Source organism: Epinephelus fuscoguttatus, linkage group LG21 (assembly GCF_011397635.1).
Source record: "Epinephelus fuscoguttatus linkage group LG21, E.fuscoguttatus.final_Chr_v1".
In the NCBI taxonomy this organism is placed as follows: domain Eukaryota; kingdom Metazoa; phylum Chordata; class Actinopteri; order Perciformes; family Serranidae; genus Epinephelus; species Epinephelus fuscoguttatus.
Window position 1 is genome coordinate 240,017 of NC_064772.1, and position 12,102 is coordinate 252,118.

At 44.9% G+C, this 12,102-nt stretch overlaps 1 protein-coding gene across 2 annotated transcripts in view; it reads left to right on the forward strand.

The window, feature by feature from the left end:
- Positions 1–6,310: 6,310 nt before the first annotated feature.
- arhgef4 (Rho guanine nucleotide exchange factor (GEF) 4) overlaps positions 6,311–12,102 on the forward strand; it is a 377,437-nt gene continuing 371,645 nt past the window's right edge. For both annotated transcript variants that reach the window (XM_049565768.1, XM_049565769.1), the window contains exon 1: positions 6,311–6,856. In XM_049565768.1, the coding sequence (XP_049421725.1) occupies positions 6,598–6,856 (259 nt within the window). In that variant the 5' untranslated portion in view covers positions 6,311–6,597. The remainder of the gene's footprint in view (positions 6,857–12,102) is intronic.

Below are 12,102 nucleotides of genomic sequence, written 5' to 3' on the forward strand. Positions count from 1 at the left end.
TTCCTTCTACAGACTGAAGGTTTGAGGACATGTTTTTTATAGTGGAAAGTACCTGCAGAAACAGTATTCTTGTCATCTTTCCTCCCAGCAAAATCAAAGTAATGTGAATATTTCCGGCCGCCTAAGATAAACATTTCCGTCTTCTAAATCAGCTTGCTGCTTTGTGGCGTGTCTGCGCAGTGCAAAGATTATGAAAATAAATCCGTTGATGTGATCTTCTATTTAAGGTCAGTAGTGATGTGACACAAAAGTAATGTTGTAACAACTTGTTTGGTTTTGGGATAACAGTAATATTTTCATGGAAATTTTATGAGTTATTTGTAACAGTACTCGTTACTGGAAAAAGTAATATTACTACTGTAACACCCTACTAGTAGCGCGTTTCTGTCCAATACTGGTAGTTTGTGCTGTTGTTGAGTTGTTTTGTGATATATTCAGAAGTGTTTCCACTATTTTGTCCACCCTGTTGTTATCAGTGATGGCAGACTAAATATTAGAAGGCTTTAGCTTTGTGTGGTTAATAAACTGGTGTGAACACAAAAAAGCATACTAATGCTGCCCAACAGCTAAGATGGCGCTGCTCTGCGGCAACACAGACGCCAGTGTAATGTCTGAGTGATTGTCTTAAATTGAAAACCTGCCGCAGGAGATCACGACCATCATGTTGGCTGTGGAAAGTGAGGAAGAGAGGCCGGAGAGGAGGCGTCCGACAGCGGTGAAGGCGGAGAGGAAGCAGGCCACCACTACCATTTATGATCCTGGGCAACACAAGATCGCTAAGGAACAAGATGGATGAGCTCCGACTGCTGTCAAAAGCCTGTTTTGAATACCGTGAGTCCTGCATAATGCTTTTCACTGAAACGACCAGATGCACTCAATTCTTTGGTGGAAGTCGAGGGCTTCACTCACGTCCGAGCAGACAGAACTGACGGCTCAGGGAAAAGCAGAGGGGGCAGGCTCTGTATGTATATCAGTGACAAGTGGTGCAGACAACACACAGTTCGGGAAACAGTCTGTACTGAGGATATTGAACTTCTGTGTCTCAGTCTGAGGCCACATTACCTACCACGGGAGTTTGGAAATATTCTAATATGTTCAATCTATGTTCCACCCGATGGCAACACCTCCAGAGCTGCTTTCCGTGTGGCGGACTGTGTGCTGGATCAGCTGTAATGTATACCATATGCTCCCATTTTTATTATGAACACTTGGAAACTATGGGACTCGGTGAAAACTATGACCAACATGAAATCCACTAAGAAACCTATACATGCTAGAGACGAGCTATCTACAGCAAATGAACTGAACAGTTTTTATAAAACGTTTGACACACAAAATTTCTTAGCAGCATATTGGATAACATTCCCACTGATGGGGTAGATGGGCTCTTAATTGACCCCAAAGAGGTGAAATCTGTTTTTGAAAATGTTAATGGACTGGCCACTGGACCAGATGGCATCTCTGCATTTGTGTTGAAAGCATGTGCAGAGGAATTAACACCTGCCTGGTGTCCCATCTTTCAGAGGCCTCTCGATACCAGTACTGTACCAGCAATCTGGAAGACAGCAGTTATCACGCCTGTGCCTGAAAAAACCCTGTCCTAAAGAATGTAACGATTTGTTGTGAAATGTATGGAAAAAATGATTGTGAGCAGGTTGAAAGCTGATGTATCCACACAGCTAGACCCATATCAATTTGCATACAAACAACAAAGAGGCGCTGATGATGCAATCAGTAGCTTAGTGCATATGGTCACTACACACCTAGAGAAACCAAAGGCCTATGCTAGACTATTGTTTGTTGATTTCAGCTCTGCATTCAATACCTTGCAGCTACACACACTACTCAATACATTAAATAAAGCACAGTGTCAACCCAATCATCATCAGGTAGTACCATTCATTTCTCATTAACCGCACCTAGCAAGTCAGAGTGAACAAAACTCTGTCCAAACTCACAACCATTAGTACTGGAGCACCTCAAGGGTGTGTTAGCTCACCTGTGCTGTTCACTCTTTATACAAATGAATGCATTTTTAAATTGTCCGATGATACTGCCATCTTAGGACTTATGCAAACCGATTCTGGTGTGCTGGGGTATAAGTCTGCCTTTCATGAGTTTGTACAGAGGAGGAGATGGTGTTTGATGAAGTCTCTGGCTCTTGCTGATCATTTACCAGTGATCATCCATGATCAGAGTGTAGCGCAGGTTGTGACAGCCTGTGAGCCAGGTGCCCGACGTACCCCCTGGACACACCTATTTACACACCCACTACTCACTGATTTGTCCGTGGTTCACGGCTTCATGCAAAATAATCTGTTACCGTGTTCAGTCCTGGCACTCTGTGAGAGGAGTCGCTACAGCAGCACGCAGCAGGAGACTGAACCGAGCAGGAGGAGGAAGAAACCAGTGGTGAGACTTTTCTTACTGTTTATGTCTGACAAATCATCTGACAAACCATCATCCTATGATCAGGCTGCTCACTACTTAATATTAACTCACTACCTCTAGCGCCATATTGCTCTGGCTGTCAGCTGACGTCACCACCTGCGGAGTCAGTCTAAAGGCACCAGCAGAAGGAAAATCCGGAACGGATTCCATACTGACTGATGTGACTGACGACCATGAGTGAATGATTTTGTGTTGACTTAAAAGTAATGCTTTTGTTTGTACTGTGTATCTTGTTAAAATGTGTTTTTCACACTGTGTTGGTGTATTGCTCAAATGGCCCTCCAAACTGAGGTTGTTTGGTTGTGTTTCCTGTAGGCACCGGGTTTACCCCTGGAGTGCTGAGGTCTTCAGGAAAACCTGAACTGGAGTATTCTTTTTTCTTCTATTTTGTTTTTTTGGGCACTGGAGATGAACTGTGAATGAATCCTACATGAACTCTGAATGTTCGGTGGAGAACTTCTGAATACACTGGATGTGAAATGAAATATTGTGTTTGTGTGTTTCCTATGATCATATTGTGTTCTTGTTTCATGCTGGGTTATTTATTTATTTATTCAATGTTGAGGGTGCATATTTTGAGTGTGTGTCCAGGGGCCTGTATCACGAAGCGAGATCAACCTTTCCTGGGTTACCCAGACCTATCCTGGGTTGACTAACCCTAACAATGGCAATCAGGATAATCGGTATCACGACGCTGGATATCAACTCGGTAACTCAACCTAGGATTGCTTTATCAAGAGCCGTGAACGCGCACGAATGAGAGAAGCGCAGCGTCACTGAGCGTCCTCACAGAGTGCCGTATGTGAGGGGAAAAAAGGTATTTCTTGTGAGGATCAGAGATTAATTCTACTAAAATATGAGGAGGAGAAAAGCAACTTTACAGTAAAGGACAACACTGTGGCAGCTGCAGGAGGAGGAAACATGCGCGGCAACGCATAACGGGATGAATAACATTTAGCTTTAGTTTAGATTAGTTTATTTTCACATAATGTTAAAACAGACAGTATAAAATTTACAAGATTAAAAAAAGAAAAGTGCTGGAGAAGTTAGAAGCCACTAAAAGCTTATCAAAGAAATTCCCCTGTCAAAACATCAATGAAATCACATAATAGAGAAGAAAACATGGGTAAGGAATGAAGAAATAGAGGAGGAGAGAGGGAAAAATCAAGACAAAACAAGGTAGCAAATGAAATGATTTGTATTCGTCATCCTCCGCTTATCCGGGTCCGGGTCGCGGGGGCAGCAGCCTCAGCAAGGAAGCCCAGACAGTCCTCTCCCCAGCCACTTCCATCAGCTCTTCCGCGGGAACCCCGAGGCGTTCCCAGGCCAGCCGGGTGATGTGTCCTGGGGTGGCCCCGAGGTCTCCTCCCGGTTGGACATGCCCGAAACACCTCCCAAGGGAGGCGTCCGGAAGGCATCCTTACCAGATGCCCAAACCACCTCAACTGGCTCCTCTTGATGTGGAGGAGCAGCGGCTCTACTCCGAGTCCCTCCCGAATGTCTGAGCTCCTCACCCTATCCCTAAGGCTGAGCCCAGCCACCCTGCGGAGGAAACTCATTTCGGCCGCTTGTATTCGCGATCTCATTCTTTCGGTCACTACCCAGAGCTCGTGACCATAGGTGAGGGTTGGAACGAAGATCGACCGGTAAATCGAGAGCTTCGCTTTCTGGCTAAGCTCCCTTTTCACCACAACGGACCGGTTAAGCGCCCGCATCACTGCTGACGCTGCCCCAATCCGCCTGTCAATCTCCTGCTCCATCCTACCCTCACTCGTGAACAAGATCCCGAGATACTTAAACTCCTCCAAATGAAATGATGTGTAGGTTAAATTACTCATCACTGGTTCAAGTAGCTACAGTACCTGTACCTGTACATCTGACACTGATCACACCCTTGAATCCCATGAAATCAATGCTGCGCAGATGAATTGCGTGTATTACAATTATCATCTAACATCATTGCGTCTGATAAATTGGTCTTCTTTGTCATAACGTTATATATGCTACAATAAAGCTTAAAGCTGACGCCACAATTAAATTATATCAACACCAAATTGATAGTCCGAATAAAATCATCCTGATATTGAGCTGTGTTAGAATTTAACAGCTGCGCAAAAATATACCTAGTCTCCCTCTTTAAAAACAAAAAGGAAAATCCCTCAAACACCATGAAGTGTAGACATGATAGGCTACTTTCCACACTTCCAGCAGCAAAGCTGTCAATTAGGCCCATTATCTTTAACAGGGATCATTTCCTCCAACAAAAAAAATGTTGGCACTAATTAATGGTGCTTTTAAGTGTTCGCAAATGATCAGTTTCTTTCTTATGAAGGGGTGGGATGAAATTACAACTTCTTTCCACTCCTTTTTGAACAATCTTTTCATTGTCTGTTGTTATTGCTTTCTTTTCTTTTTTTAATGTTCAAAATAAACTTTAAAATCAAAATCAATCAAATGAATTAAACTTCCCGTCATGACTGGGCTGCATTTCTGTCAGCGGAGTCATTTTTTTCAGAACAGCTGATTGGCCAGTGGGTGGTGCGTTTTATAGGATCAGATTCAACCCTGAACTTACCCTGCTCCAGAGCAGGATAGCCGTTCAGAGTAAGCTACCATGGTGATCTACCCCGATAAGAACTGAACTGGCTTTGTGAGACCGAAAACCCAGGGTTAACCCTGAAGTTACCTCGCTAAGACATTAATCCTGCTTCGTGATACAGGCCCCTGGTGTGTGTGTTTGACTGAAACATACAAGCAAACAAAAACAATCCTAAATGTCAGGAGGGATACCTGACTGGCACCCCTTAAAAAAAAAAAAACAATCTCTCAAGTCAAACCATCACAAGGTGGACTCTTACAGATACCTGGGCATCCACATAGATAATCTGGGGTGGAGGACCCATGTGGAGGTCAGCTGAACCAAATTACAGCAGAGGCTGCACTTCCTGAGAGGGCTGAGAATCTTTGGTGTGACCCAGGAAGTGCAACTCCTTTCTATCATGCTGTGGTGGAAAGCCTACTGCGCTATGGGATTTCAGCATGGTTTGGAAATTTGACAGTCCAGGCCAAGGCCCAAATTTACAGACTAGTAAAGACAGTCATGAAGATAATGGGAGTCTGCCAACATCCCAGTCTTCAAGATATTTTTCAACAAACCATAATTAAACAAGCACATAAAATCATCTCAGATCCAACCCATGATCTCCACCCTGAATATCAGCTTTTCCCCTCTGGCAGATGGTACAGCATCCCCCTAAGCAAGCACAACGGGTTCAAAAGCAATTGAATGGAGACAGTTGTCCTACTGCTGTATTTTAGTATGTCTGAATGTGTGTGTTTTTATACTGTTCACAATGCAGACACTGTAAAGTCCAAATAAGTATAGTACAAATAAAGTCTATTCTGTCCTATCCTGTCCTATCCTATCCTATCCTATCCTATCCTAAATAACAACTTATGCATCAGCTGCCCAAAGGTTGGTGTCAGATATCTGTTCACCCACAGCATTTTCTTTGTCATATGTATTGTATAGATGCTGCATGTTGTACAGCATTGTGATTTATATATTAGTCACAGAACCAATATGGTTGAAAGTAGCCAGCAATGTACTAATGTGAAAATCTGCTGTGTAACTCACTGTAAACCAACATAGTGTGTGGTGTGTGAGTTTGTTTTTGTGTGTGTTAGGTGGAGGAAGGAAGGGGGGCGGCTCTGAGAGAGAGGCTGTTTTCATCTCCACCTAAATTTATACTGCACCAACACTTAGCCCTCCATGCTGCGGAAACCCCCTTGCGGGACCCCCACTGATGTCAGCTGAGAGAGAGAGAGAGGCTGCTGTTGTATGAGAGGCGTTCCAGAACAGAGAGGTGGAGGAGAGGAGCGCTGCCACAGCTCTGCAGCTGTACAGTCAATGGAAGGAGGAAGCAGCAAGTTTACAGTTGAAGCTTACCTCAGCGAATAGTGCCGCAGATATCACCGAGGAGGCCACCTCCTCCTCTTCTTCCTCCTCCTCTGAGCTCTCACCCTGGGAATAAACCACCTGCTCAGCCATCTCGCGCCCTCTTCATCTCTATTTACTTCCCGTCACTGCCCACTTCCACAAGCCCCCACCCACCCCACGGCTTGTTGTTGTGCATCCAAATCAGGATGCGGACCCAGCAGGGCTCGGAGGGGGGCGTGCCCCTGCCCGGGGGTAGCTGTGGTAGCAGTGGCAGCTCGGGGCTGTCGCCTGGGTCAGACTCGGACGGAGGAAGCCCAACAGCTGGAGGTGTGGACAGCATGGTGGACGGAGGTCTTGGTGTGGGTGGATGTATTGGTGGAGGCGGAGGAGGAGGTAGCTTGGGCGGAACTCTGAGAGGGGTCCTGTCTCGCTATTGGAGCTTGGAGAGCCTGCACTCCACCACAGGTAAGTGCCTTCCACACATGATGCAGGTCTGTGCAGATCTCCATCAGAATCACTACACTGCAATACTGTTGCAATAATGTTATTTGGAACATCTCCTCTTTCACACACATGGATGGATTTACTAAACTGCATGTAACCACAAGTGCACACCAGAAGACTGACACACTGCCATGAGGTTAGAGTGTTTTTCAGTGTTGGACTGGATGTACAGTGTGTGTGTGTGTGTGTGTGTTTGTGTGCGTGCACACGCGCACGCGTTTGTGTGTTTGGGGGAGAGAGAGAGAGAGAGACCGCTGACAGGGTAGGTGCTGTGTTGATGTGTTTGGGTGGGCCGGTTGCTTTGCTTTCTAGTTCTGCAGAAGGAGCGAGTAAGTACCAGCAGCATTGCCTTTCATATGTTCTTCTTTTCACCAGTTAAAATCTGTGTGCTTATCGGCCACACATATGGGGCATATACTGTGTATGTTGCATTCATGGTGGCCTTCAGGTAGCATCAAGAATCTGACTGACCATCCTCAACTCTCTGGACCTGGGCTGGATATCACTTGAAGTTTTTCAAACTCAGTGCTTTTGGAGATATATGCTTGGTTATTTAAATATGACAGCACATAGCTGACAAGAGTGAGAGGAGGAATGAAATGCAACAAAGTTTCCTAGACAGAGTCAAACCAGCGATAGGCTATTATGTATGGCAAGCCGTTTTAACATTTAATATCTAGGCTGGATATGTATTGAAGATATTCATAATTCAGTTCTTCCTATTCAAAAATAACATTTCAGATTTCCACAATGTAATTCTTCCTATACACAATTGTCATTTCAGATATCCACAACTACATTTTTAATAGGACAAATGCCGTCACTTTTCTCATTTTTGTGTATGGGGTTTCTCATTACAGATAGTCATAATTAAGTTGCAGATATCTACATCTGAATTACGACTGTCCCTAATCCCAGTTAGAGACATCTACAGCATATTTTCAACAAGTCGTAATTCCAGTGCAAGATATCTTCAACGTCCCCTTGATATCTAAAAATACAATTTAGATATCTTAAATTGAGTTTTACCTAGTCAGACTAACTAATTAGGGATAGTCGTAATTTAATTGCAGATATATATAATCAAGTTGTAGATATCTTGAAAAGAATTCTGATAGGAGATATCTCAAATTGGAGATATCTTTAAAGGTATAGTTCGACATTTTGGCAAATTCGCCTATTGCCGTAATCCCTATAGTCATATGGGTGGGTGCAGGGGCGCCGCCAGGGATTTTGGGCCCCATGAAAAGATTTACTGGGCCCTATACACAGCTGGCTGGGAGGCTGCTGAAAATTTTTACATAAATTATTTTACATAAAACTATGCATCTTGATGGTATTTTTGACTATCATTCCCACATTTGTGAAAAAACAACAATCTCTTCCTCCACTTCCACATTCCTCCCTGACAAACTTGAAGAGGATCGTGGACCTGGCTCTCTACGTTATAGGGCTGACCCAAAAAAGCTTCGTTCAATGGCACGGGATTCGATTGTGAAAAAAAAAAAAAAAAATCAAATATTTGGCCTTTTTTTTCTTCCATTTTTTGGGGGGGACCTTGAATGCAACACCATCTCCAAAAAGGAAAGCGAAAGCCTGACGTGCAATGAATGGAGACCTATTATCCTGCTTGAACACAGACAACTAAATTCTTTTAACAATGTGACTCAAAATAATGATAAAATAGATTTTTTTGATGTAAAATAATATGCTGATGGTGACATTTTCCACCGGTCCGCTGCGCTCTGAGTCTGGTGTCAGTGACACACGCTGCTCTGTGTCGCGCATCTGTCTGCTTGCACTGCAGTGCGCGCTGAGGGTTTTAATTTTCAGTGTTAAATCAAAAGTTAAACACTACTTATCAGAAACCAGAAGTGTTTTTCCGTTTGTGAATATTTTTATCATAATTCTAGGGTTGCAAGAAACTACCTTTTCACCATAATTTGTAAGTTATTAGTTAGTTTTCACTCAGCAAAAAAAAAAAAAAAAAAAATGTTGTTTGCTTGCTCATCCCTAACTAAAATGATCACCTTCTTCTGAATATTAACTTTGTCCCTGGTCTTTGTCCCTGGTCCTTATAGACCAGGGACAAAGTTAATATTCCATAACTTTCCACCACATGAACCACTAACAAACCCACCTTGCTTTTTGAAATACTGGGTGACATACTGTCGACCCTTTGCTTCTTTCTCCTCTCTGAGACAGAGACAGAGTTGTTTTGAAGCCAAATGCACAGCCAGAACTACAGTCCAGACATACAGTACTTGCTGGGTGGAGTGATTTCAAACAGTGTATGTTTAGTGCAGTTACTCCCCAACAACTCTGTCTCGTAATATTACATTATTATTTCATAGCGTGGTGAATGTGCAAGCTACAAGTTGTCCACAAGAGCATTTTGGAGTCATTAGATGGTGTAGCAGCGGGCAGATGTGCCTCACCGATTTCAGAACAGCAGGCACTGACAATTTAAGGTAATGTAGCTACTCATATGACTATAGGGATTATGGCAATAGGCGAATTTGCCAAAATGTCGAACTATCCCTTTAACTCTCATTCTGCCTAGTCAAAATGTAATTGCAGATATCTTGAATTGGAGTTTTGACTAGGCAAAATGACGTTGCAGATAGGGATGTCCCGATCCGATATTCGGATCGGTATCGGCTGCCGATATTAGCAAAAAACGTGCATCGGCATCGGATCAGACTGCATGGAAAAATGCCGATCCATGAACTCCGATCCAGTTTTTCAAGGAGTCCAATCCATGTTTTCCAGCCAACCCAGCGCTCCGCGATTCAAGCAGTCCGTTCCAGTGATCCGCTCCAGCTCTTACTATCAATCCACCAGGCCAGCATGCAGACGGCAGACACACACGGAGGGTAGGAAGAGTAGCGGTCAATTTAGTTAACTGACTATTTGTTTTCTGCTCTGGTTTTTTGAGAGTGATATTTTTATTTGGTTTACACTCTTACTGTTTAAGTAAAGAGCACTGATGGCATTGTTTTGGGCACAATTACTGAAATTGGAGCCATGGATGGACTATTGCTTGTTTATTAAACAGTTGTACAATATTTTATGTGGTTTTTTTGTCCCCTCTGTTGGTCCCAGGAAACAGCAGCACCAGGCTGGCACTGACACTACAAAAATAACTGAAAAGGAAAGGCTGCATTGTTTGTTAAATGTCAACAATGTCTTGTGGTGTTAATCTTTTTTTATTTATTAGGGGGCCAAAGCACAAGTGTGTGGAGTCTTGCTGCTATTTTAATTTCAGTGTTAGACATTTTAAAGATTTCTTGTGTAGATTTATTTTCTATTTATTAAGGGGCCAAAGCAGCCAAAGCAAACCAGCTATATGTTTTATTTAACGTTAATGTTCAAGTTTAAAGTTTGTTTATTTAACCCTGTTAACAATAAACGGGTCAGTTTCTCATACTAACTGTTGTGGATCATTCTAACTAACCCGATTAAGTTGTTCTTGTTAGAGTAATATCGCTTGATCAAACCTTTTCTAACATGACTGACAACAAATTAAGTGAATATGTATAATACGCGCTTGGATCGGATCGTTATCGGCCAAACCTCAAGGCTGTAATATCGGCATCGGATCGGAAATGAAAAAGCTGGATCGGGACATCCCTAGTTGCAGATATCTGTAAAAGTGGGATGCAGGAGCAAGTGGGAGGCGGGAGCGGCTTGCTATTCAATGAATCAAACCCATTCAAATCATCGACCACTGCAACCGTATTTCTCCAGCCTAGCTATGAAGTGCTAAAAGGGCTTGCTATATGCCATATAAACCATGTGGTTTGCCGCCATGTCGGAGCAGCCGGAAGCTGTAGTTGGAGTTTTTGACAGGGTTTTTAATGCTGCAGCCCATGCATAACAGGAGCTGTCAGCGAGTAATGCAGAGGATTTACTCTCGACAACAAGACGACTGTTTCGCGCCTCGATGCGACTGCAGGTCGCAAAGAGAAGGTCTCTGACTGTTGTTTGTGCTTATGCACCGAACGGCAGTGCGGAGTACCCGGCCTTCTTGGAGTCTCTTGGTGGTGTCCTGCAAGGGGTGCTGGCTGGGGACTTCATAGTTCTCCTGGGGGACTTCAGCGCTCACGTGGGCAATGATGGAGAAACCTGGAGAGGGGTGATTGGGAGGAACGGCCTGCCTGATCTGAACCTGAGTGGTGCTTTGCTATTGGACCTCTGTGCGAGTCATGGACTGGCCATAACGAACACCATGTTCGAGCACAGGGATGGCGGGGGACGCTGCTGGACAGACCTGGTAAACCCAAATGTGTAGTGAGGGTGAACTGGGAACGTCTGGCTGAAGACCCTATCTGTGGGTTCTTCAACTCCCACCTACGGGAGAATTTCTCATGCATCCCGGGGGAGGTTAGGGACATGGAGTCTGAGTGGGCCATGTTCAAAGCCTCTATTGTGGAGGCGGCTGCTAGGAGCCCTGGTCAGAAGGTTGTCGGTGCCTGTCGGCAACTGAGGGAGGCCGTCAGGCTGAAGAAGGAGGCCTTTCGGCTCTGGCTGGCCCAGGGGTCTCCAGAAGCAACAGACAGGTACCGGTTGGCCAGAAGGGCTGCAGCTGTGGCAGTTGCTGAAGCAAAAACCTGTGTGTGGGAGGAGTTAGGGGAGGCTATGGAGAAGGACTTTTGGTTGGCCTCAAGGAAGTTCTGGCAGACCGTTAACCAACTCAGGAAGGGAAAGCAGGGCTTGTCTCAGGCTGTGCTCAGCAGAGAGGGAGAACTGCTGACTTGAACTGGGGACATCATCAGGCAGTGGAAGGAGCACTTTGAGGACCTCCTGAACCCGGCCATCACGTCCACTGTGAACGAGGCAGAGCCTAAAGACTCGGGGGAACTCTCGCCCATATCCCTGGCAGAAGTTGCTGAGGTAGTTAAAAAGCTCCCCAGTGGCAAGGCGCCGGGTGTGGATGAGATTCGCCTTGAGATGCTGAAGACTCTGTCTTGGCTGACACGCCTTTTCAGTGTCGCATGGAGGTCGGGTATGGTGCCTGCAGAGTGGCAGACCAGGGTGGTGGTCTCCATCTTCAACAAAGGGGACCGGAGGGTGCTCCTTCGCGCCAAAAGGGGTCAGTTGAGGTGTCCCGGACACGTTCCACTGGTAGGAGGCCCCCGGGCAGACCCAGAACATGCTGGAGGGATTACATACCTCGTCTGACCTGGGAACACCTTGGGATCCCC